This window comes from Amblyomma maculatum, chromosome 9 (genome assembly GCF_055883805.1).
Source record: "Amblyomma maculatum isolate TAMU_Amacu chromosome 9, ASM5588380v1, whole genome shotgun sequence".
Taxonomy (NCBI): Eukaryota; Metazoa; Arthropoda; class Arachnida; order Ixodida; family Ixodidae; genus Amblyomma; species Amblyomma maculatum.
In genome coordinates this window covers 37,811,770-37,836,447 of record NC_139352.1, presented here as the reverse complement: position 1 = coordinate 37,836,447, position 24,678 = coordinate 37,811,770, and the positions used below count along the sequence as shown (strand labels likewise).

Here is a 24,678-nt window from a genome sequence, read left to right as displayed (position 1 = left end):
AGAGGGGTGAGCGGGTGAGTGAGCAGCTCAGTGAATCAGCGCTGTCGGCGCGTTGGCGAAGTCCATTTGTGTTTCGGAGGGTGGCGCAGCGCAGAGCTATGGGCACAGTCCATTTGTGTTCCGAGGGGTGGAAGGGCAGCGGGAGAAAGGCGTGCGTGGCTTACAATGCGGAGAAGGGCAGAAAACAGGTTCTATTGTATGAGCGCGCGGCGGGGAGAGTGCAGCACCTGGAATTTTTTTTTTTTTTTCTTTTCAAGGATTTCGCATTCAACTACCTTTTGGCAGGAGAACTCAGGAGCCAGACTTCATTGTTATAACCGATAATGTGGCAAGGGGGCATTGTAGTAAGCGGGTTATTTTACCATAGAAAACATACAAAAATGGACGGTACATCAGGTTTTCATTGTTGTAACCGATATATTGTTAAAACCGGTATCGTTATAAGTGGACTCGACTGTACACGCGTGTAATGGCCGCACTCCGAACTTTACAAATTGGGAAAAAAAAACTTTGATAAAATGTCCTGAGTAAAAGCCGCACCATGAGTTTCAGGAAGTTGGGCAGTGCTGTCTACTGTGCAGTGCAAGAAATACGGAACATTTTGTGGTTACTGCCACCAGGTGGGGCCCAAAAATCAAGTGAAAGCCAAAATGAAACGTAAGGTTAGAAGTAGAATTGCCAATAAGAATTAAGAACAAATTATTTGAGGAAAAAAAAAGTCAAGCATGGGGGCATTGGCCACCACCTCCGTTACAAAGGGGGCGCTCCTAGCCGCTGCGATGCCCGCCCGTTATAAAGGGTGAGGCCAGCAAATCCAATCCTATCCAATCCAAGTCTTTTCGCTCCTCCGTTTTACAGCCATTTCCTCAATCGCCCGAAGCATATCACGTGCGATCTCGCAATCGGAACGCATCGCTGCCCTGATTTGTTCTGCGCTCGTGAGCTGAAGATTTTCTTTTTCCTCGATGAGAAAATATGTTAGTTATACAGCTCACTTTAAGCTGAAAGTGATTCACTACGCAAAAGAAGAAGGAAAAAGAGCGGCTGGACGAAAGTTCGGCGTTGACGAAAAATGTGTAAGGCGATGGTGCTCCCAAGAAGATGCCCTCAGGAAAACAAATGTTCAGAGGCGCGCTTTCCGAGGGGAGCAGAGCATGTTTCCGGAAGTTGAAGACTCACTTCTAAGGTACGTGACGGAAACCTCATCTGGGACAAGGACGAGCCTGAAGTCCCGATGAGTTCGGAGGAGGAGGAGGAGGACGACGACGAGGAGTGATGTTTTGAACACGGGACGAGCCTGAAATCCCGACGAGTTTAGCGGAGGAGGACGAGGAGTTTTTTGGCAATAATAAAGGCAGGTAGCACCGCAAATAATTTTTTTCGCTGTCTTTTTTCTCATGTAATCGCCGCACCCCCTGATTTTCACCCCAATCACTGAAAAAAAAAAGTGCTGTAAAGAAGACAAAGAACAGAAAACACTGCGGCATCGCCATCACCATCGCTTGTCTCCGGCGTTCATCTCGCTCGCGCTGGAGCTGTGCCCTGCGGCTGGTAATGCGATACTGCTGTGCCCAAAGTACTGCCAGCGCTAGACGTTCCAACCAACCATTAAATCCACATTTCACTTGATGACGACGTCGACGATTGGCTGACCACTTACGAACGGGTCAGCCGTCACAATAACTGGGACGACAACCGTAAGCTCAACAATGTCATCTTTTACTTGAGCGACGTCGCTAATCTGTGGTTTCGAAACCACGAGTCGGACTTCACCACCTGGGCGAATTTCAAGACGAAATTTTCTGATGTCTTTGGCCGCCCCGCCGTCCGAAAACTCCGCGCGGAACAGCGTCTTCGATCGCGACTACAGCTGCCCGGTGAAACGTTCACAGTTATATTGAGGACATTGTTGATTTGTGTCGCCGCGTTGACCCGACCATGACCGAGGCCGTTAAGATACGTCATGTCCTCACAGGAATTGATGCTGGCACTTTCAACATGCTTATCGCCAAAGGCCCCAATACGGTCAAGGAAATCTACGACCTCTGTCAAAGCTACGACGAACTCCGCAAGGAGCATGCTTTGATTCGCCAGCCTCATGCATCACTCGCTGGATTAGCCGCGGAGAGGGAGTCATCTAGCCTCTCTGAAGACATCAAGGCTTTTGTACGTCAGGAGGTCGCGCGACAACTGTCCCTACAGCCATATGTTAAGGAGTCGTCAACAACTGGCCTTGTTCCGGAGCTTCGCCATGCAATCCAGCAGCATGCATCTGAAGTCCTCCCTAATCCTGTTCCTCAATCAGCTCCGGTCGCACCCTCAATGCCGTTACTCACGCCCACAGTTTCATCGTCCGGCGTTGCGCCACTGAGCTACGCTCCAGCATTCGCGCCGGCTCCTCCTCAAGTACTGCGTCGCACGTATGCCGAAGTCACTTCAAGTCCACCGCCTGAGCCAGCATATGGCTATGCTTCGCCCCCCATGCGGTCCGCACCAACAGCTTTTGCTCCCCCCTTGCGTCAGACACCATCTCCATGGCGCACTGCAGACAACAGGCCTATTTGCTACCACTGCGGCATCCCTGGACACACTAAACGCTACTGCCGGCGCCGAATAAATATGGCCTTTGCTGCACGGCCTGCGCCACCTTATTTGGCCCCCCAGTTCCCAGTCCCATCGGGTCCTCCAACAGCACCCCCTGATCCTCCGGACTTCCTCCCTCGTCGTTCGCCCTCACCACGTCGCCGCTCCATTTCGCCAATGCGCCGACGACCCGTTACCCAGCCGGAAAACTAAACGCCGCAGTTCGCGAGGCACGAACTGCGTATTCGACAGAAATTCAAAGTCCTCGTCTTAATCCCGCGAATGTTATTCCTGTCCTCGTTGAAGGTGTTCATACTCTTGCGCTCGTTGACACCGGTGCCGCTGTATCAGTTATCAGCAAAAAACTCTGCCGCTCCATCCGAAAGGTGACTACGCCTCTCGAAGGACTATCGCTTCGTACCGCATCCGCTCACAGTATACAACCGACAGCTATCTGCACTGCTCGCGTCGTCATCGCTGCTTCCACTGAAGGTAGCAGGGTCCCGTTGACGAAGCGCACCTGTGCAGGTGACGGGCGGAGGCAGGTGCAATGAAGTCGGCTCCGTCATTGGGGTAGTCAACGTTCTGCTGCGAAGTTCCAGAGCGAGATGAGCGCCGGAGACAAGCGATGGTGATGGCGATGCCGCAGCGTTTTCTGTCCTTCTTTACAGTGCGGCCATTACACGCATGTATACGGTATCTACGGCATGCAAGAAAGTCAGCGGAGCTGATCGGAGCGACTGGGAGGTAGCGACTCATATTTCAGGACAGAAAGTGCGGCTGAAAGTCGATACCGGCACGCAGGCCAACTTGCTGCCGCGCGTTTTGTTTTTGAAGCCCTGGGAACGAAGCAGCAGCCACAGCCAGCCAGGGCAGTACTACGCAGCTACGGCGGGAATGAAATAGCGCATATGGGAAAGGTATGCCTCCCGGTTCTGACTGGCGCCGACATTCAGCTCATGGAATTCTTTGTTGTGAAAAAGGGTCGTCAGGCGATCTTAGGACTGCAAGCTTGCCAGCAGTTTGGTCTTGTCAATAGAATCAGACCTGTCAATAAAGACAAGGACTTGTCCAAGTGCGTTCGCCGGCAGTATGTCAAGATCCCAAGTTGTCTACGGGCATCGGACAACTGAAACGAGAGTACAGTACGACGCTTCAAGATTCCACCCGTCCAGTCGCTGAGCCGGCGCGTCGAGTACCCCATGCGATTTGATCACGACTGACGGAGGGGCTGGATAGTCTCGAGGCTGCAGGCATTATTGCCAAGGTTCAAGAGCCATCTGACTGGGTAAGCCCACTTGTTATTGCACGAAAGAAGAACGGCCAACTTTGTGTTTGCATGGATCCTAGAAAAGTGAGCAAGGCTTTGAAGAGGGAACACTTTGAACTCCCGCGTAGGGAAGAGATTGAAAGCGAACTTGCGGGAGCCAAGTATTTCAGCACGCTTTATGCCAACAGCGGATAACGATACAAGCACAAAATTACTGGGCCTGCTGTATTCCTGAACGCTAACTAAAACGCAACTGAAGGTTTTGCCGCAAGTTTAAGTTTATGGGTTGTACTAACATTACATCTGCACCATCTTTCAACACATCAGCACATACAGTCGAACACGGTTACAGTTGAATCCCGCTATAACGAAATTCACGGTGCACGAAAAAAAATTCGTTCTCGCGGAACTTCGTTATCGCAAAAATTTGACGTGAAACGCAGAAAGAATTGCCCAAGCAGCAGCAAAGGCGTTTAATGCCAAAAATCTGTAAGCTTGGTTTGCTTACGCTTCACGGCGAGCAACGCCGTCACGCGATTTTCGCACTCGGTCAGCAAACCCATTGCAACATCGTCGTCTCGGACAGCAACGAAATTCCTGATGACATCAAAAGCGTCCATCACCTGTACGGCGGTTGCCGCAGCCGGCGCTTCCTGTACGTCGTCGTCTTCTTCATCGGAAGAGTCCTTATCATTCCGGGCAGCTTTTATGATCTGCTCATCACTGACATCTTCGTGAACAACAACACAAGCGTCAGCGCCGATGTATTCGTCGAGCTCGAGATTAGGCGGCACGGTTCCTATTTCTCCCAGCGTTTTCCAGGCGGCCGCGATCCCCGGAGCCGGTGACGCCTCTTCGTCGTCGTCTGTAACGCCTGGTGTTAGGCCAGCAGAGTGTACGGGTCGACCTTCGGCAAATCCGGCGTGCCTGAAACAGTTCACAATTACTGAGCGCCCCAGTGTGCTCCAGGCAGCAGACATAATCTGCAGTGCCACGTACAAGTCCACCTTCGTGTCTCGGCCGGTTTCAGTGTTAAAAAGCAGCCGCTGAATTAACCTCCCGCGGTAAGCGCGCTTCAGGCTAAGAATCACGCCCTGATCGAGAGGCTGTAAGACAGACGTGCAATTGGGAGGGAAAAACCTCAGCTCCGTGTTAGTGAGCTTGACTTCGTCGGAGTGATGCGCTGAACAATTGTCCAAAAGCAAGCAAACTTTACGGCCCTGCCGCTTCATGTCGCGGTCGAATGCCATCATCCACTCGGTGAAAATAGCGCGGGTCATCCATGACTTGTTGTTCACCTTGTACTGCACAGGTAGGCTACGAGTTCCCTTAAAACAGCGCGGCTTGGCACTTTTGCCTATGACTAACGGCGGACGCTTGTCCGAGCCATCCATGTTTGTGCAAAGCAGCACTGTGATGCGTTTTTTGTGTTTGCCGCCGTGACAGCGCTGCCCCTTGAAGTCGAGCGTCCTAGCCGGCAACATCTCGTAGAATAGCCCGGTCTCGTCGGCGTTGTAAATGTCTGCAGGCGCGAAGTTGCTTAAAATTCCGGCCATGTTACTCGCCTTCCAAGCAGCTGCTCCGTCCACGTCTGCTGACATTGACTCGCCGCACAACACTTTTCCAACGATGTTATGGCGGGCCTTGAAACGGTTTAACCAGCCAATGCTGGCTTTAAAATCATCAATGCCAAGTAGGCATGCATAGTTCAAGGCTTTCTGCTGGACGATGCTTCCGGACAGGGGGACGTTGCTGGCTCGTGCTTCCACAAACCACGCATGCACTGCTTTGTCCAACTCTTCATGGAGGGGCCGCGTCACCTTTTTGTGCTTCGAGGATGTGCCTGAAGCAAGTGCCATTCTCACGCTGTCCTTATTGCCTAGAATCGTTGACAGCGAACTTGCAGGAATTCCGAAGTCTTCAGCAATTGCCGCTTTCTTCCTTCCGCTTTCTGCTTGGGCGATTATTTGAGCTTTTTGCTCAAGGGAAAGAGTTTTGCGTTTTTTCACTTGCGTTGCCATCGTGTCCTGCGGATGAAAACTCGTCGTTGTCGAAGAGAAAGGCAGCGAGTGAACAACGCGACCACGACACAAAGCCAAAATGGCGGAACTGCAATCACGTGATTTCATGCTTAATGTGGCTTTGGATTTGACTTGGACTTCTCGCCAATAAAACTAGTTTCGGTTTCGATTTTGAACGCAAAAATTTCGTTGAAGCGGAAACGCTCTGCAAAAATGGTTCGTTGTGCAGAGAAATTTAGGCCATTAATTTTTATAGGATACTCGCGGGGAATAAAAAATTATTCGTTGTCGCGGAAATTTCGTTGTGGCGGTATTCGTTGTGGCGGGATTCAACTGTATATCAAACCCGGATATATCGAATTTTGGTTATATCGAACTCACGGAACATCCCCTTGAAAATCCCATGTAAAATTATAGGAAAGCCGCGCCATATATCGAACTCAATTTCACCGGTCGTTCGATATATCGAACTCCGCACCACGCACTGGAAAGTGTGCCTTCCCCAAAGACGATCGCATCACGCCTGGCCGTTTGCCGCGTGACGTTTTCAAGCCACACGCGGAAAGAATGAGAGGGGACAGTTTTGGACAGCGCTGCGCCCATTCCCCAAAGGCGCGCGCATCTGCAGTTATTGTTTCCCGCGCGCCACCACATGACGTTTGCAAGCCATGTGCGTGGGTGTGCCCATTCTTTTGCCGAGCTATCTCTCTCCTTCAGCACGCGCTACGCATGCGCCAAGCCAGCTCAGCCCGTTTTCAGACAAACGTCGGACGCTTTCTCCAGCGTGTGTTGCGAACCCTCTGCGCACGGCGGCTGACATGGCTATGGCGCCTGCGGACGTTAAGAAGCGGCAGCTCTCTCTGTTTCTTTTTTTTTTTTTTGCGAGAGTCATCCTTTCTTATCGTTGTGCTGCACGTGCGACGTAGCGTAAGATATATGGCGGCTGCGGACGTTAAGAAGCGGCAGGCTGTGCTTTTTTTTTTGATGGGAGCCGTTTATCTTTGCAGGTATGAATCAACGGAAGCACGCGGTCTGCTGCTGCGATCATGACGCCCGCCCCAAGCGCGGCGTGATAAATCGAACCAGGCTTGTGCAATCAAGCCATCACGGGCACTCTGCCAAGTCGCTCCCCGCCACCGGAGGAGCTATAAAAAGATAAACGCGCCCTGATGTTATCGCTGCGCAGCATCTTGGCACGCTGCCAAGAAATGAGCTGTGGATGCGACGACTAAAGCGGGAGTGACGCGCGCCATCCACATGCAAGCGAAAACGCTCGCGATTTCTGCCGCAGCGACACAGAAACCTTTATTGAGCTGTCGCGGTGGCTCGAGCGGCAAGGGTGACGCAGTTCCAACAAGTTTGAAATTTTTCGCTCTGTCGCTGCCGCTCGTCGCTGAGATCGCTCAATCGCTTGCATGTGAGCGAGCTGGTCTTAACGCATTTTTTTTTTTCAAATTCTCGGGTGAAAAAGTGGACGGTGGGTTCATTATGCGAGTGGATTGATTACGCGACACATGCGGTATCGTTTTTTGGCATCGTAAGTGCCGTCACAAGCCGATTTTTGTACATCGAATTATCGATATATCGAACTATTTCGCGATCCCCTTCGAGTTCGACATATCCGGGTTCGACTGTATTTTAAATAGCTACCAAATATGCGAGATGAGGGGACAAGGTGACAACAGAGTTTTATGCTACAAGGGCAGCTTAACCCCAAGCGTGCCGTGGTGTTTCGCAGCTCTACTCAAGGCGGGGTCAAAGAACCCTCTTTTGTGCTAACTTCGATACACCGGGCACCAGGCCAGGGGAAAACTTGAACCCGCTGCAAAACCAGTGGGTACCCAGCATCCCTGGCGACCAAACTCCATGCATTTTTCATGCTGTAATCAGGCTGATGATGATGTCAAATGTACACCCTGTAAAATAAGCCTGCAGTGTATGCGTCTCTCGCCAATGCAACTTTCCTGCATTTGTTATTTTTCCCCACAGTTTCAAATGGAATCATATTAGGCTCAATCCTGCAATGCCCAACAAGCCATCTGCAACTTCAAATTGCAAACAAACATTCGGTATTTTCATAAAGATGTGCAGTTTCCTGTCACATGCTAATAAACGCTTCTGGGGGAAAACAAGAGAGGCAACATCACAAAGCTATGGCGGGCTTGTAGAGCCGAACGGCTGAATGTCGGCTGCTCATCGGTTATACACCAGCTTCTTTGCCTCGAGGAGACACATGCTCGAGATCACTGCAGAGTGATGATAAGGAGACCCTGTCAATTGCCTCCCATAAAAATAACCATCGTCCCAATACTCTAAAACAGAGCTTAAAAACATCATGTGCACAGTAGTAGTTCTTCGCACAAAAGGGGCCAAATCCTACTGGTTGTAAAATGCTTTGAGGCAGACCACATAACAGCCCCCTTTGTACGGGATACTTAAAAAACCGAGTTAGACTGTGTACGGGCACAAGTCACAAAGGTAGAGCATGCCACTAGCAACAAATGAGGCAGCTTTAGCCAGGCAACCTGTCCCACCTGAGCTGTCGAGCACATGGTTTTCAGCCTGGACAACAGAGTTGAAGAAGGCGGTGATGTCAGAGCTTTCATGTCTGGGTGAACTTGAGGATGGGTTGCTGAGGGAACTGCCTGGCAGCTCATCATCCTTTCGGTGCAAGTTGGCTGGCAAGCGGCTGGCATCACCATTGGCTGCGCCTGCAGAACATGCAGAGATCACAACATGATCATCATCATCATCAGACGGACTACACCCACTGCAGGGGCGAAAGCATCTCCCATATTCTTCCAATGCTAGGTCCTGCTGTGCTAGTTGCATCCACTTGACCCCTGCGAAGTTATTAACCATCTTTCGGAGGAAAAGAACACTGAACCGACTATCCTGTTGCGGGATGTTTGCAGCAGCCTGCCTCGTGGTTCCCACTTCTCGCGCGATTGCAGCAAACGCGTGAAATTTGGTCTCTATCTTTGTTGGGGCACTAGAGGAGGCCTGTGAAGACTTTCTAGGACTTTTGCAGAATTGTTTATGCTACCACCTGGCAGCAAGAGAAAAAAACAAAAAGGCACCTTAGGTGCAACGCGTGGTTCGTGGCTGCTCCCCCTTGTGGTTTCATTTCCTGCATGCGATCGCAACAGAAACGCGAAAGTTGATCGCTATTCTTTTTAGGATGACAGTGGAGGCCCGTAAAGGGTGATGTTCATGCAAAGTTAGCTGATAATCAACCCTGTACATTCATTTAGCACTGCATTTGAGACAACCAAAGTAGTCACATGGCTGGAATGCAAAGAATTACACTTCATACGATATTTTCATGAAAACCAAAGTAACATTTATGCTAAAGAAAAAAATTCACTAAAAAAATGAAAAAAAAAATAAAATTAACACTGCGGGAAGCGAACCATGAATTTTAGTTATTTATATAGGAAATGCATTCATACTTGAGTATTTTAGTTAATGTACAAGTAAATTTGTCAATAAACTTGGTCAATATCACAGCAAAGCGGCCTTGCCTGAATTCTAAGCAGATCTTCACAACCACGTGTAGTAATGTTTTTCTTTACAGATGAACACCACGAAGGGGACATGCATTATAGCCCTCATGTGAAGCAGTCTGCAATATCTAGATATGATCGAACAATGGGTGGGTGGCCACTATCTTTGATTTACCTAACATTTCTGTGCATCCATTGCATGGTAATTCAAAACAAATGATCCTTGATCACACAATGACAGGCTGTTGGTGTTGCGTGTGCAGCCGTTTTCATCGATAACAGATATAGCAGATTAATTATCCTCATTCATCCAGCCGTAACATGACAGTATGCTCGGTAAACTGAAGATGTTGACACAATGCACGAGCTCATATGCATACACCCTGCTTCAGCATATATGCCAAGGGCTTCCTTCTCACCCTTGTGCTCTTGGCGCATGTGCCTGGCCAAGTGCCAATTGCGGACGGTGGTGTAGGGGCACAGGTGGCAAGAAAAGAGGCCAGGATTACTGGCGACCGCAGGCTGGCCGCCATCGCCTGAGGCAGCTCGCTCCTCCGCCGGCGTGGTCACGGCCGCCGATTCTGCTTCGCTGTCGACTTCCATCTCCTGAGTGGGGCTGTGGCATCTTTCCTGCTTGATCTCTAGCTTGCGTTCTGCCTGGACAGGTGGCTGAGCAGACGACACCACTGCTGCAAATAAGGAGACAAATTAAAAGAAAAGAGAGTGAAATTCAAGCTTGTCTTTCTGCGGTCCCTTTTTTCAAAAACCAATTCTTTCAGCCATTGTTAGTGACCTTTACCTTATTTTTCACTGCACGCACAGACCAGAAAAAAAAAAAGTTTATAGCACAGATGGTCAGTGCTGAAAGCACTAACAAACATCGCAGCATTAATGAATATTTAGAGTATAGCTTGCAAGAAGACAACTGTCACTTACACGTAACCACTGTTAACTACTACAGAGTTACATTTAAATACATAACAAGCAAAAATAGCCCAATTAAATGCCAAGCTTTTTGTTTAACTTCACAAAGCACTGAAGCAATACAGTCGAACCCGGATATATCGATATCGAACTCGAAGGGGATCGCGAAATATTTCGATATATCCAGAAATTGGCTTGTGACAGCCCTTACGATGCGAAAAAACGGTACCGTATTTGTCGCATAATCAACCACTCACATAATGAACCCACCGTCCACTTTGGCACCCGAGAATTTGAAAAAGCGTTAAGGCCAGCTCGCTCACATGCAAGCGATTGAGCGATCTCAGCGACACAGCGAAAAATTTCATGGAACTGCGTCCCTCTCACCGCTCGAGCCGCAGCGGTAGCTCAAAACAAGGTTTCTGTGTCGCTGCGGCAGAAATCGCGAGTGTTTTCGCTTGCATGTCGATGGCGCGCGCCACTCAGTTTCGGTAGTCTCATCAACAGCTCATTTCTTGGCAGCGTGCCAAGATGCTGCGCAGCGATAACGTCACAGCGTGTTTATCTTTTCATTGTTCCTGCGGTAGTGGGGAGCAAACTTGGCCGAGTGCCTGATGACTTGATTGCACAAGCCTGGTTTGATTTATCAGGCCGCGCTTAGGGCGGGTGTAGTCCACTGCCACAAAATCATTGGAAAGCGTGATAGCTGCAAATGCTGTTTGAAGCAAAAAATGCTAAAAGCCGATGTCATGATCGCAACTGACCGCGTGCTTTCGTTGATTCATACATGCAAGAATAAATGACTCCTGCAAAAAAGAAGAAAAAAACTGCCGCTTCTTAACGTCCGCAGCCGCTTACGCTACGCCGCACATACAGCACGACGATAAGAATAAACGTCTCTCGCAAAAAAAAAAAAAAAAGGAGAGAGAGAGAGAGATCTGCCGCTTAACATCCGCAGGCGCCATAGCCACGTCAGCCGCCGCACACACACACTAGAGAAAACGTCTGACCTCCTGTCTGAAAACGGGCAGAGCTGGCTTGGAGCATGCGTAGCGCGTACTACTGCGAACGAAGGCCGGGAGACAGGAAAGAGAGAGATAGTTTGGCAAAAGAATGGGCCCACCCTTGCGCTTTGCTCCATCGCATTTCCCCCCTCTCGTTCCCACCTGTTCTCTCTGATTCATTCACGCATATGGCTTGCAAATGTCGTGTGGTGGCGCGCGGGAAACGATAACCGCAGATGCGCGTGCCTTTGGGAAATGGGAGTGGCGCTGCCCTAGGCCAGCAGTCACCAAACTGTCCCCTCTCATTCCTCCCACGTGTGGCTTGAAAACGTCACGCGACAAACGGCCGAGGGTGATGCGATCGTCTCTGGATAAGGCACACTTTCCAGTCTGTGGTGCGGAGTTCGATATATCGAACGACTGCTGAAATTGAGTTCGATATACGACGCGGCTTTCCTATACTTTTACATGGGATTTTCAAAGGGATATTCCGTAAGTTCGATATAACCAAAATTCGATATATCCGGTTTCGACTGTATGTATTAGCGAGCAATGCCGGCCTAATAGCAGCCCCGAAGACAAGCACGAAAACATAACTGAGAACACCGAGCTAACAAGGAAGGCACAAGCCAGAATTCATAGCAAGATTAACATAGGAACAAGAATACACGAGTAGTTGCTACAATCATGAAGAGAAAGAACAAGAAATGAGCTAAGGTATTCATAACTAGGCACTGAAACCACCCACAAATCAGCCTTCCCCATCTTACAACCTCAAGAAAAACAGAACAGGTGGTACTTGAGCATGCTACTGATTTAAATACACTGCATTGTGAACTGCACATAATGACAATCGTGACAAACGAAGTAGTGGTCTCACTCCCTGCAGATGCTTGTAGCGTGCACAAGTGAAAAAATGATAAGCAAGGAAAAGGAGCAGAGACTTGAAGCAGCAAACAATTAGGTTGTTGACAATGCAGTGAGCAAGTTAACAGTGTGGAATGAACTGTTAAAGGTACATTAGTAGCACTGCGAGTTCTTAAACCTTTTTTTCAGATCAATAAGCATTATATGCTGTAATATCCACTGAATGCAAGACAGCAACAGCAGAGGAACCAGGATCAAGTGAAACAAACAAGACAGAAGACTTCAATAATGCTTTAAAACAAGAAAACAGCAAAGATAGGACGAGCATTACCAGACAGTAAAACGTTCTTGCAGGCTAGTAGGTTCACATTAAAGGAAAAAAAGATCTGTGCAAAGCGACAAGGACGAAAGAAGGGAACGGACACAGCACCTGGGTCAGGTGCCCGACTTCCTTCCTCCTTTAGCTTGTGCTTTCACTTACAAGAAGAAACAGCTGACGTCTGTGCCCGTGTTGTTGCGTTCATTCCTTCCTTCCATCCTTGTCATTTTGAGCAGTTTTTTCCTTCCTCACATTACCTACTAAACTATCGAATGACATAATGAGAGGCCCAAGTCTGCATTGCATAACAATATAAAAAGTTGTCTGCTGAACAATAACAGAAAAGCAATGTATATGTTAGCGAAGGTTTCTGAAAAAGCCATCCTTGCCAATACCCGTATACCGGACAATCCCTCCCAATCGGCTCCAGTTAAGCAAAACTTGCAATAAAATGCAAGCACTCTCCCTTACCTTTCAAACCAGGTTTGGATAGATGCCATAACGAATACAAGCTCCTGCCCACAGCAAAACATAAGCATTCAAGAGAAGTGCAGAATACCGGCATGTGCTGTCCTGAAACCACCTCTAAGTAGCAGGATGAGGTTAACATCCCAAAGTGACTCAAGCTAAGAAGGACACTGTAGTGGAGGGCTCCAGAGGTTTCAACCAACTGGGTGGTTGAACCGACACCGCACCGACACCGCAGGACCCCAAAGCTATGGCAAGCTTGAAGAGGTGCACAGCTGAATATGAGCTACTCATTGGTTTTACTTTAGCTTCTTTGCCTCGACGAGACATGCTCAAAATCACTGCAGAGTGATCATAAGGAAAAGACCCTGTCAATGTCCTCCCATAAAAATAACCATCGTCCCAATACTTGAAAAGAGAGCTTAAAAAAATCACATGCACAGTAGCAGTTCTTCGCACAAGAGGGGCCAAATTCTACCAGTCATAAAAAGCTTTGAGCCAGACCACAGAGCAGCCCACTTTGTACGGGATACTTAAAAAACTGAGTTAGACTCTGTATGGGCACGAGTCACCAGTGGTAGAGCATGCCACTAGCAACAAATGAGGCAGCTTCAGCCAGGCAACCTGTCGCACCTGAGGTGGCAAGAACCTGGTTTTCAGCCTGGACAACAGAGTTGAAGGCGGTGATGTCCGAATCGTCATGCGTGGGTGAACTTGAAGAAAGGTGCTTACCATCCTTGCTGGGCACGTTGGCTGGCATCTGGCTGGCATCACCATTAGTTGAGCCTGCAGAACATGCAAAGACCACAGCATGTTCATAACCATCATCAGACTGACTATACCCACTGCAGGGGGAAAGCCTCTCCCATATCGCTCCAATTAACCCGGTCCTGTGCTAGCTGCATCCAAATGACCTCTGAACTTCTTAACCTCATCCACCCACCTAACTTTCTGCTGCCCCCTGCTACAATTTCCTTCCTTGGAATCCAGTTTGTTATCCTAAGCGACCATCGGTTATCCTCTCTTCACACTACCCGTCCTGCCCATGCCCATTTCTTATTTATTTTGACTAGAATGTCAACAACTCGAGTTATTTGTCTGACCTGCTTGGCACACATCCTATCTCTTAACATCCCAAGGACACAGCACCTCAGCATTTTGGAAGAAATTGCAATGACATAAGGAATATGGTCCATCACCTGCAATAATAATAATAATAATATTAATAATCATCATCAGTCAGGCTATACCTACTGAAGCGCAAAGACCTCTTGAATTACAAGGTCCCCCAGTTCCCTCCAATTAACCAAGTTACCTATTAAATGATGCACCAACATACAAAGCGATTTCATTAGTAAGTGGGCTCTAGAGAATGCATCTCTATCCAATGGCATAATCAACATGCCCTCTTCAAGTCCAGGTCCCTACTTCTTTCTCCTACTGCTCTAGTCCAAAGCCTCCCCGACTCCCTTGTTCTCTCCAAAACGTGTACAACACAGTGAAAATTTATTTAATTTGGACTTCAATAACTGGAGTTTTCAGATAATTTGAACTTGGCCTGGCCAAGCTCCACAGAAGTTTATGGGCAAGAAAGGTCGCTAATATGAACATGAGTTAGTTCAGCCACGGATAACTCCAACGATGGGCTGCTACACCTTGACGGCACCTGACCAGAAAACGCCCCTCCGATAGGGTGCCGTAGTCATGAGGGTGCATCACCCCCTAAATGGGGAGTGAAGGTAAAATTAGTTAAAGCTATGAAGGAATGGGAAATAACTAGCACTATAACTAGTGCAGTGGACACAAGTGAAGGCAGTAGCAGCGGCTGCCTCCTCTTAGTGTCATGTAATCTTCAAGAAGGCCAACTAAAGACAGAAGCATGGATAATTCTGTCTGCTTGGTCCCAGCCAAAGCCTATGCAAGGGTATCGCATCAGATGAATGGTTTAGTTTTGTTTATGGGGTCTGACGTCCCAAAGCGAGTCAGGCTAAGAGAGACGCCACAGTGGAGGGCGCCAGAAATTTCGACCACCTGGGGTTCTTTAATGTGAACAGACATCACAAAGTACATGGGTGCCTTGCTTTTCGCGTCCATTGAAAAGCGGCCGCTGCAGTTGGGATTCGATTGCACATTCTTGGCCACAGCAACTGAGCGCCCTAACCACTGCACCACCGCAATGGGGCATCAGACGAATGCTACCAATCTGGCACTGGTCAGTAAAGAAGGCCGCGTCCAGATGTGATCACAATAGTAAACAACTGTCAAAACAGCCCTGCTCAAACCTGAAGTGCCCGTTGCAGAGTTAACCACGCACTTCTGACACATGCACAAAGGCAGACACAATGAAAACTGGATGGCCTCGTTTTTAATAGCGATTTCCACTGTTCGCTCCGGACCACGTTTTCTTACTCCGGGATGACAATTTCGAATTCCACTGGTCGACCGAGATAGGTTGCGCATATTCCGCTGGTCGTCTGGAGCAACTAGGGGTGCTCTAACTCGATCTGCCGATCAGAGTCGGATCTCGCCAGAAGTTTTAGCCGGTGATGCCGTCATTTCCGGAATTTTTCAGCTGCTGTTAGCGGTTTCAGAGATATCGGCAGAGGACACTGGGCATCACCTTTTTTTGCGCTAATATGTCAAAGTGTGTCTACTGAAAAACGTCTGCAGTGTTAATATTATGCGAAAGCAAGTTGCAGAGGGCCGCACTCCTGCATATTTATCAACCGGCCGCAACAGTTTGGCCGCTGGGACGCGACTTCAACTTGCGGAACTGGCTCAGCATTACTTCCGCCGCGCATTCTTGATATTCCGCTGGTCGACCAAGTGTGATTCGCTCTGTAGTGGTTTAGGTCGCTCTATTTGGGTTTGAATGCCCAGCTCCAATCGACCAGTGGAAATCGCCATAAGCGTAAGCTGATGGATGACTTAGTTTCTATTTCCCTTTTAGAAACCTTTGCACCAGTCCAGCGATGAATCAGCTGCACTCCATGCTGCACTCCATGCTGCTAACCAAGACCGGCTACGCTCTGTTTCTTTCAGACACTGAATGGCAGCGCTGCGCGTTTAGGTCCCTTCCATGCATGCACTTCTTCCCCTGCGCCACACCTGTGCACCGTCCGGTGCTATTCGAACGTCGTGCAGCAAAGTTTCTTCACACACGATGCAGGCTACTTGTGTAGGGCGCCACAGTTACAATGTCGCATCGCGAAAGATGCTGAAGAGGCGGCCCTTAGCAATTCCAAGCAGCTCTGCTTTGACGCTTCCGACCGTGCGCGTATATAAAACATCAATGGAAATGCGAAATAGAAAGCAGGCAACCACTGTCCAGTCTTTTCCTAAATAAATTTACTCTAATGCTGTGGTTCTTGTCAGTTTTATCCATTGTAATTCAATAATTTGTTCTTTGAACAATTTTTGCTTCTTCCAGTTAACCGAAATTTCAATTCACGGACATTTACTATAACATGTACCCCTAAACTGAACAGGTTTGCATTGCTTTAACATGGGACACCCACTGGAGTTGCAGATGTCAGGCAATCGAGGCAAAGTGAACTGCCACAGTGACAGTCTCTCTTCATTGCACTAAGTGGTAACTAAACGAAACTAATATACCATGGTTGACATGTCTCCTTGTTTTGTTTTTGATTAGGTCCAGTGACATTATGCAACTCCCAAAAATGCAGGAAAACGACTGTAAGGAAGTAGAGAGGGTTCACCAAGACTGCACACTAATGTTCTCGGCGACTCTGCTTGTAGGAGCAGCTGACACAACCACAGAGGGATGCACTAACGACACCAAAAATAAGCAGGCAAAGTCTTTAAATTTAGCATTTAATTCGTGCAATGCGCGTCTATACATCATTTGCACGGCTTCAGTCAGGGCTGACCAGGGTAATAGTGCATAATGACCCAGGGAAGAGAGCATGAAAATGCGTAAATAAAACCTGCCGATTCAAAGTGGTGCAGTTGCCAAGTTCAAAGAACCATGGTGTTAGACCCCCTGGATTAACCAGTTATCAATGTGTTTTCTGGTGTTTGCTTGTATAGACAGTGCATAGTCCCCTAAAAGCTAGCTCTAAAAGCCAGCCACCAATTCACTGCTGTGCTCAGTTCTGTAGCTGCAAGCACATCATTTAAAATAAATGCACCCAATTCAAAGGTGGAAAGAAAAAAGGAAACAGTCATCATTAATACTTTTTTACAAGCAACTTGCTACAGTAACTTGAATAGCCTCTTGACAATAAGTTGTGCCATCCTAGCAATGTGACACTATTCTGCCAGACATCTCCTCGACATCAAATGACAAAAAGGAGAACATGTTGGGTGCAAAGTCAGTCCATTCTGCACCCATCCACACTAAAGCAAAGAATAAAGTGAACTGAGGTCCGTCCTGGAGGTTTTTTGACACACACATAGTACTACACTGAGCGTGCGTTTGAAATTTCACACCCTTCTGAAAAGACGCGCTTACTGGGAGCTGCTACCACCTTTTAGAATTACAAGAAGTATTAAAAAATTGTCCATGCTACCATCTTGCGGAGGAAAAAAAACTGCAGCGACTGTCAGGTTGCTCGCTGTCTGCAGCAGCATGCCATCGAGATTTCAATTTCTCTCGAGTGAGCTGCATACATACTCCAATGTTTATGCAAAGTTAGCTGATAACCAACCCTGTACATTTAGCACTACATTTAAGACAACCAAAGTAGTCACTTTACTGGAATGCAAAGAATTAGACTTAATACCATATTTTCATTCGAAGCAAAGTAATACTTATGCTAAAGAAAAAAGTTCACTATGGGAAAATGAAACAAAAAAAAATTAACACGGTGGAAAGTGAACCATGAATTTTAGTTATATATATATATAGGAAATGCATTCATAGTATTTGAGTATTTTTTTTTTTTTTTTTACATTTCTACCTCACTTGCTTTGTCCTGGAAGGTACCCCCACAGTCTTGTACTACGGGACCTCCTTCTGTGCAACTCTTACTGTATCCATTTTTTTGTATGTATGTATGAAATAGATAAACTTGAAGACTTGATTTTAGTTAATGTACAGGGCTTTTTTATACACAGATCTCTATGGAGCCTGGCCGGACCAAGTAGTGTAGTTCAAATTATCCAAAAATTGGAATTATCGAGGTTCGAATTAACAAGCTTTCACTCAATAAGATTGGTCAAAATCACAACAAAGCGGCCTTGCCTGAATTTTACGCAGATCTTCACAACCACATGTAGTAATGTTTTTCCTTACACATGAACACCACGAAGGGGACATGCATTACAGCTGTCATGTGAAGCAATCTGCAATATCTAGATATGATAAAGCAATGGGTGGGTGGCACTATCTTTGATTTACCTGACATTTTTGTACATCCATTGCGTGGTGATTCAAGGCAAGTGATCCTTGATCACACAATGACAGGCTCTTGGTGTTGCATGTGCAGCCGTTTTCATCGATAACAGTTAAAGTAGATTAATAATCCTCATTCACCCAGCCGTAACATGACAGGACGCTCAGTAGACTTAAGATGTTGACACAATGCACGAGCTCATCTGCATTCACCCTGCTTTAGCACATATGCCAAGGGCTTCTTTCTCACCCTTGTGCTCCTGGCACATGTGCCTGGCCAAGTGCCAATTGCGGATGGTGGTGTAAGGGCACAGGTGGCAAGAAAAGAAGCCAGGCTCACTGGCGGCCACAGGCTGGCCGCCATCGCCTGGGGCAGCTCGCTCCTCCGCTGGTGTGGTCACTGCCTCCGATTCGGCTCCGCCGTTGACTTCCATCTCCCGAATGGGGCTGTGGCATCTTTCCTGCTTGATCTCTAGATTGCGTTCTGCCTGGACAGGTGGCTGAGCAGACGACATCGCTGCTACAAATAAGCGAGCAAATAATAAGAGAAGACTATTAGGTTGCAGGGAAATACAAGCTTCGACTTATTGCGGCCATTTTTTTATTATTAATTTTCTTTTTTGTCATTTTAGTGACCTTTATTATTTTCATTATACTATTTTTTTGCTTCATTTTTTTTTATTACCATCACGACTACTATTTCCAATAGGAGTGCAATGGCAAATTAGAAGCGATCAGATTAATAAGCTGTAGGTCACTTATTTCACAGGACCAGAAGTAACGCCACCAAACCAAATGCAACAATACATTTCAGGGTGTCTTTGTTCCTTGCATGTCGCTACATTTAGACACCTTTGTGAGACATTTAACTACCACTTAGATGGCCCAAAAAGATGTCTAGCTCTGTACAGACAGACATGTATGGTTCCGCAAATGACAGAGAACTGAATGTGAAGATGCCAACAGTACCTAATGCTACCGCATTAATAACATATGAAGTAATTAGGTGTTCCAATGAATTTTACAATTGCTATACATAGCCTACTCCATGGTTCATTTTAAACTGTGTCCTAAACTATAGACCAAACTTCAACTTTTACCGGTCGTGTTTTTAGCATCAATTTTTCATTTAATAGTTATTAACTGTTACTACTTCCACAATATTGCTTTTTCACTTCATCTTTTTATTGCTGTCATCACAGTTATTACTGTTATCATTAACAAAGCCAATCCCATTTATTTATTAGTTAATTTATTAGAACCCCATGGTTCAATTCGAACTGTGTCGCAGTTATGTAGCGCTCAAAATAAAAAAATCCTGTCAATTTATGCAAAAGGATTAAATTTAATAGAAAGGAAATTAACCCGACGAATTGAATGTATGTGACTTCCTTCACAGGAGCTTGCTTTAGACAAGGTAATAACTCGAGAAGTGTACACAGTACCAATACACCTAATTCCTGGTAAAATGCTGAAGTGCTTCAGAATTTCTACAGCAATTACAGGCATTCGTTATATCGTCGAGGAAATACCAGCCATTTGCATACTGTTAGGAAATGTATCATGAATCCTAGCAATCCTAGCAATCCTAGCCTAGCAATCACTGCATTCACACATTTGTGGAAAAAAAAAAAAGAAAGTTTTTTTGCCATTGCTAACAAGCACACTCTTTGTTCCCTACATACATTTTAACAGGCATATGATCGAACATACCATGTGTCACAGCTTCAAGTGAAATTTAAATACAGGAAAATGCACCAGGAAAAAAAAAAGCTAACACTCCTAAGACAGATCGCAAGAAAAAACACATACTTCCCAGACAGTCAATGCTCAATGCCCTAACAAACATCGCAACATTATACAAATATTTAGAATAGATCATAGAAGAGGACAAAACTGTCACTTCTTACACATAACCACCGTTAACCACTACAGTTGCTACATTTAACTACGTAATAAGCAGAAATAGCTGAATTACGTCGCAATCTTTTTTTTTTTTTAAATTTCACACAGCACTGCTTATTATATTAGCGAGCAATGCATGCTTAATGTCAGCCTCAACGACAAGCACGAAAGCAAAGGCAAGAGCACAGAGCTAACAAGGAAGGCACAAACCAGAATTCATAAAAAGACTGACATAGGGAAGAGAAGTATACAAGAGCAGTTGCTACAATCATGAGAAAACAGAACACGAAATAAGCCAAGGCATTCATAACTAGGCATTGAAACCACCTACAAATCAGCCTTCCCCATCTTACATCCTCAAGACAAACAGAACAGGTCGTATTTAAGCATGCTATGGATTTAACCATACTGCATTGTGAACTGCACATAATGACAGTCATGAGAAATAAAGTGGTGGTCCCACTTCCTACAGATGCTTGCAGAGTGAACACCTGAAAAAAATGATAAAAGAAAAATCAGCAAAGAAGAGTTTCATGCTCAAAATAAGCATGTGACAGTCACACTAACATCTGTGACAAAAGTCATCAACCTCAAAAACAACTCAGCCCAGACATACAGAACGCAGATAGAGAAATGCATGTCTTTATTTTGTGTGTCTGCGCTAAGCTATCTCATTACTTCGTCAGAAAATGACACAATATTCTCGGCATTCACAATGTGGTTAAACCTGTGGCACAGACTGGCAGCCCCAGCACTAACAAGATCAAATTAACCCGGCAATAACATGCCGTAATATCTAGTAAACGCACAACAGCAACAGTGAAACAAATAAGGCAGAAGACAGCCTTCAAAAATGGTTTAAAACAAGAAAACAGCAAAGATAGGACAAGCACTACAAGACAGTAAAACGTTTTTGCAGGCTAGTTGGTTCATATTCAAGAAAACGAAAACTGTGCAAAATGTCTAACACAAAAGAAACGAATGAACACAACACCTGGGTCACGTGCCTCGGTTCCCTTTTCTTTTAGTTTGTGCCTTCACTTCAAAGAATACACAGTAGGCAGTCTGTGCCCGTGGTGTTGCGTTCATTCCTTCCTTTCGTTCTTGTCATTCTGAGCAGTTGTTTTCCTTCGTAGTATTAGAAGACATTCAAATAACATAATAAGAGGACCAAGTCTGCATGCTATACCAATATAAAAGTTATCTGCTGAATTATAGAAGGTAAGCAATGTATATGTTAGCGGCGGTTTCTGAAAAAGCCAACCTTGCCAATACCCATACAGGATAATCCCTCCCAATTCGCTCGAGTTAATCAAAAACTTGCAATGCAAGTGCTCTCCATACAGTTCAAACCAAGTTTGGTTAGAAGCAAATATAAAATTGCAAATATAGATATAAAATATAAGATTGCAGGACAATTACTCATGACTCATTATGTCATTACTTCGACCCTCAATTGCACACTACACACTGCCGATCTCGGTGTTCCCAAAAGGGTTCTAGTTTTAGACTGCCCTATTATGTTGCCAATAACTGTGTGTACTGATAAAGTTATTTCCAGAACTGCGTGCTTCACTGCAGCCCTGAACAACGGCGGTGATTCCCTCAACAGAGGAGACAGTTGAAAGCACCACGTTACCCCCCTTCCTACCATCCCAAACCAGAACATCAATCCTTTGTTGGGCCACATGAAATGAGAGGGCCAGCTAGTACGTCAGGGAAGGCTACATCTCGTTCTGGAGATGGAGTACTTTAGTGTTGTCCGGGAAGACCTGGTAATGTGATACCAACTAGACTACCGTAGCTTCACCAGTCTACAGAGTAGTCCCAAGGGTTAGGGCTCGTACACACTTGGGCATTTGGAGCCAAGAGCGAACGAAATCCACCACTACGATACTAGATATATTGCAGTTATTATTTGAAGCACAGCATTAATTACCTTGAACTCATGCCGTGAACTAAGCTTTTAAGATGCAGCACATAGGCTACCTGGACAAAGCTCCACTCTCCCATGAAATTCCAGAGTGAAACCATATGCAACGCCGTCCTTGCCGTCTTATTTGTTGATAGAAATTGGTGGTTTTCTTCCAGTACCAAGACTTGTGCCTGTACCGATCAAGCTTTTCACCGAGGATTTTAGTGGATTTTGCTCACCCTCACCGCCTAATGCTGACGAGAGAACGTGCCACTAAGCACCAACTTCGAATTTGTTACTTTTTTATGTCTATACTTAGCCAAATAGTGTGCAGCTTACCAACCTGCAACAGCAACACATAGATATATATTTGATAGGTTAGTTGCAATTTAAACACTGCTAACTATCAAGGTTACTCTGCATTAGTGTGAATCTTATACAGTTGGTACTCTGGCTGTTGCTGCAGATAATACAAACTATTTCTTTTAAGCACTTCAGGCAGGCAACTGGATGCAATCAAATAAACAGTAAGAAATAATTAGGTTTACTCCTAACACATACTATATAAATGTGCTGAAAATGACTGACATAAGCACAGGTTTTCGAGATAATAACCTGGTTCGGTGATGCCTGCCAAGTGCAGTGATAGTCAGTCCCAACTTAGAGAAGTGGTTGTTTGGCACACACACACGCAAACTGGTTGCACAAAACACTCACGCAATGCGTGTACAGTACTGCGCAAATAGAGAATTTACACAATGTGCGACTTTTGGAATTTGGCAAGTGCAAAATAAAAATATCCCAAGTTCGTCTAACCACAATGGATAGTATGTTTGTAGACATAATACAGCCTAGAGCTTACCATTTAACAAAATGACCGGCAGAAATTACCAACTTGGGGCTGCGGCACGTGCCTAACCCGTTATTTTCCCTACTTTACGAAGTCTCTAAATTCTCCAACGCTGACCCATTGATGTGCCTGTATTCGTGAACTAAGTGTAACGCAGGTGTTGCAGCCGTTGACATTAATATAACAAACTCACTACGTGACTATCTGTTGCATAGTGCCGAGTTTTCACTTTTTTCAACCCGCCGAATAATTATGTTGCAGTTTTCATAAGCACAATGCACGCCGGTCGAATGTTTTTCATGATTCCTTCCTCTCACTCACGCGTTTTGATTTCACGGCACCAGGCACGCGACAAATCTTAAATCTGGACGCCAAGAGCGCTAGCACACAGCATATGTCCATCACACAGAACTCGGTTCAGCCATAAGTTGTACATGCTGTAGGCGCATAGCATAAAAGGATACGTCATCGCTCAGGAAGTCGCTTCACTTGGTGCCACATTTCTAATGGCAGAACTGACTTCTTGCACACGTGACAGAGGCCAAGAAGCACTGGGACACAAGCACCTTGTTCTTCACAAGCGATAAATGCACTGTGAATCGAAAGCGTCCAGGACTAGCTGTCGTTTAGCAACGACAGCTAGGCATTTGAACGCGCTGGAACACTTGCGGGACGGGTGCGCACGAGACCGTATCCAATGAAGCACGGCTGAGCTACAAACAGGCCCAAATACCAGCCAAACACAGCGGCTCTCCACGCCGGTGAGGTCAGAACGACTTCTCAACAAGTGACACGCAATAGCTGGTCCGCCCTTCTGTCACTGTACACCAAGGGGTTTACGCAGTTTACGCGCGTAAGAAAAAACAGCGCCAAGGCAGGGGCTGCTAGAGTGGAGAGGTATAAGAGGGGCATGAGGCCAGCAATGCATCGAGGGACAAGTTTTGTGGCGCCGCCCTGCTGGTGGATGTGAAAAGCAAGTGATTTCCTAATTTATTGATTGATCGATTGATTGAAATAACATTGAAACTATTTTCGACTGATCTAGGAAGACCCCAACTCCCCGCTCCTCGCATGCAGGTTCGAGGAGCGGGGGCAGGAATGCCCAGCATACCCAAGCTGCTGGGGCCAGTGGCTGGGGCATCGCTTCGCAGGTTTTACTTGACGTCATAATGACGTTTTTGCGCGGAATTTGAATGCTCTATTTAAAGGCCCACAAGGCCCAGCTTTAGCCATTACCTCCACCACTGCCAAATACATCCTTAGCGACTCTAAAACCGCAATTCAAAATTTTGCAAAAGGAAGGGCCCACTCCGCAGCCATCAAAATCTTACAAAACATCTCCCATACCCGCCTTATCACATTGATCTGGGTCCCTGCCCATTCGGACCATCCTGGGAACGAGGCGCGCACCAATTTGCCCGAGGATTCGTAGTTAACCGGGAGGTGCGCTGCCCTGAGCTCAGGTCGGCCAGGGAGCGGATGACAACCTACAAAGAAATTACTACCCACTTCAAGAAAGAAAGACAAATCTTCCCAGAACCACATCGATCTCTAAGTAAAACACAAGTCACCTGGCGGCAGCTTCAAACAGACACTTTCTTTAATCCGTACATGTACTCCATATGGTTCCCAGAGCAGTTCAGCCCTGTCTGTTCTCTCTGTGGACATCAAAAGGCAGACACACCACACA

General features: G+C 46.5%; 1 protein-coding gene across 5 annotated transcripts in view; it reads right to left on the bottom strand.

Moving 5' to 3' along the window:
• LOC146178870 (uncharacterized) overlaps nucleotides 1-23,824 on the bottom strand; it is a 36,773-nt gene extending 12,949 nt beyond the window's left edge. The window contains exons 1-6 of one of the 5 annotated variants that reach the window (XM_084578602.1): nucleotides 23,001-23,824; nucleotides 20,633-20,714; nucleotides 18,569-18,838; nucleotides 13,596-13,748; nucleotides 9,800-10,066; nucleotides 8,409-8,585 (exon numbers count right to left, since the gene is read on the bottom strand). In XM_084578602.1, coding sequence (XP_084434728.1) covers nucleotides 8,409-8,585; nucleotides 9,800-10,066; nucleotides 13,596-13,748; nucleotides 18,569-18,838; nucleotides 20,633-20,714; nucleotides 23,001-23,003 — 952 coding nt within the window. In that variant the 5' untranslated portion in view covers nucleotides 23,004-23,824. Of the gene's footprint in view, nucleotides 1-8,408; nucleotides 8,586-9,799; nucleotides 10,070-13,595; nucleotides 13,749-18,568; nucleotides 18,839-20,632; nucleotides 21,808-23,000 lie in introns of those variants that run through there. The other 4 variants (XM_084578606.1, XM_084578607.1, XM_084578605.1 and 1 more) reach the window with 4 other exon arrangements.
• Between the last annotated feature and the right edge of the window lie 854 nt (nucleotides 23,825-24,678).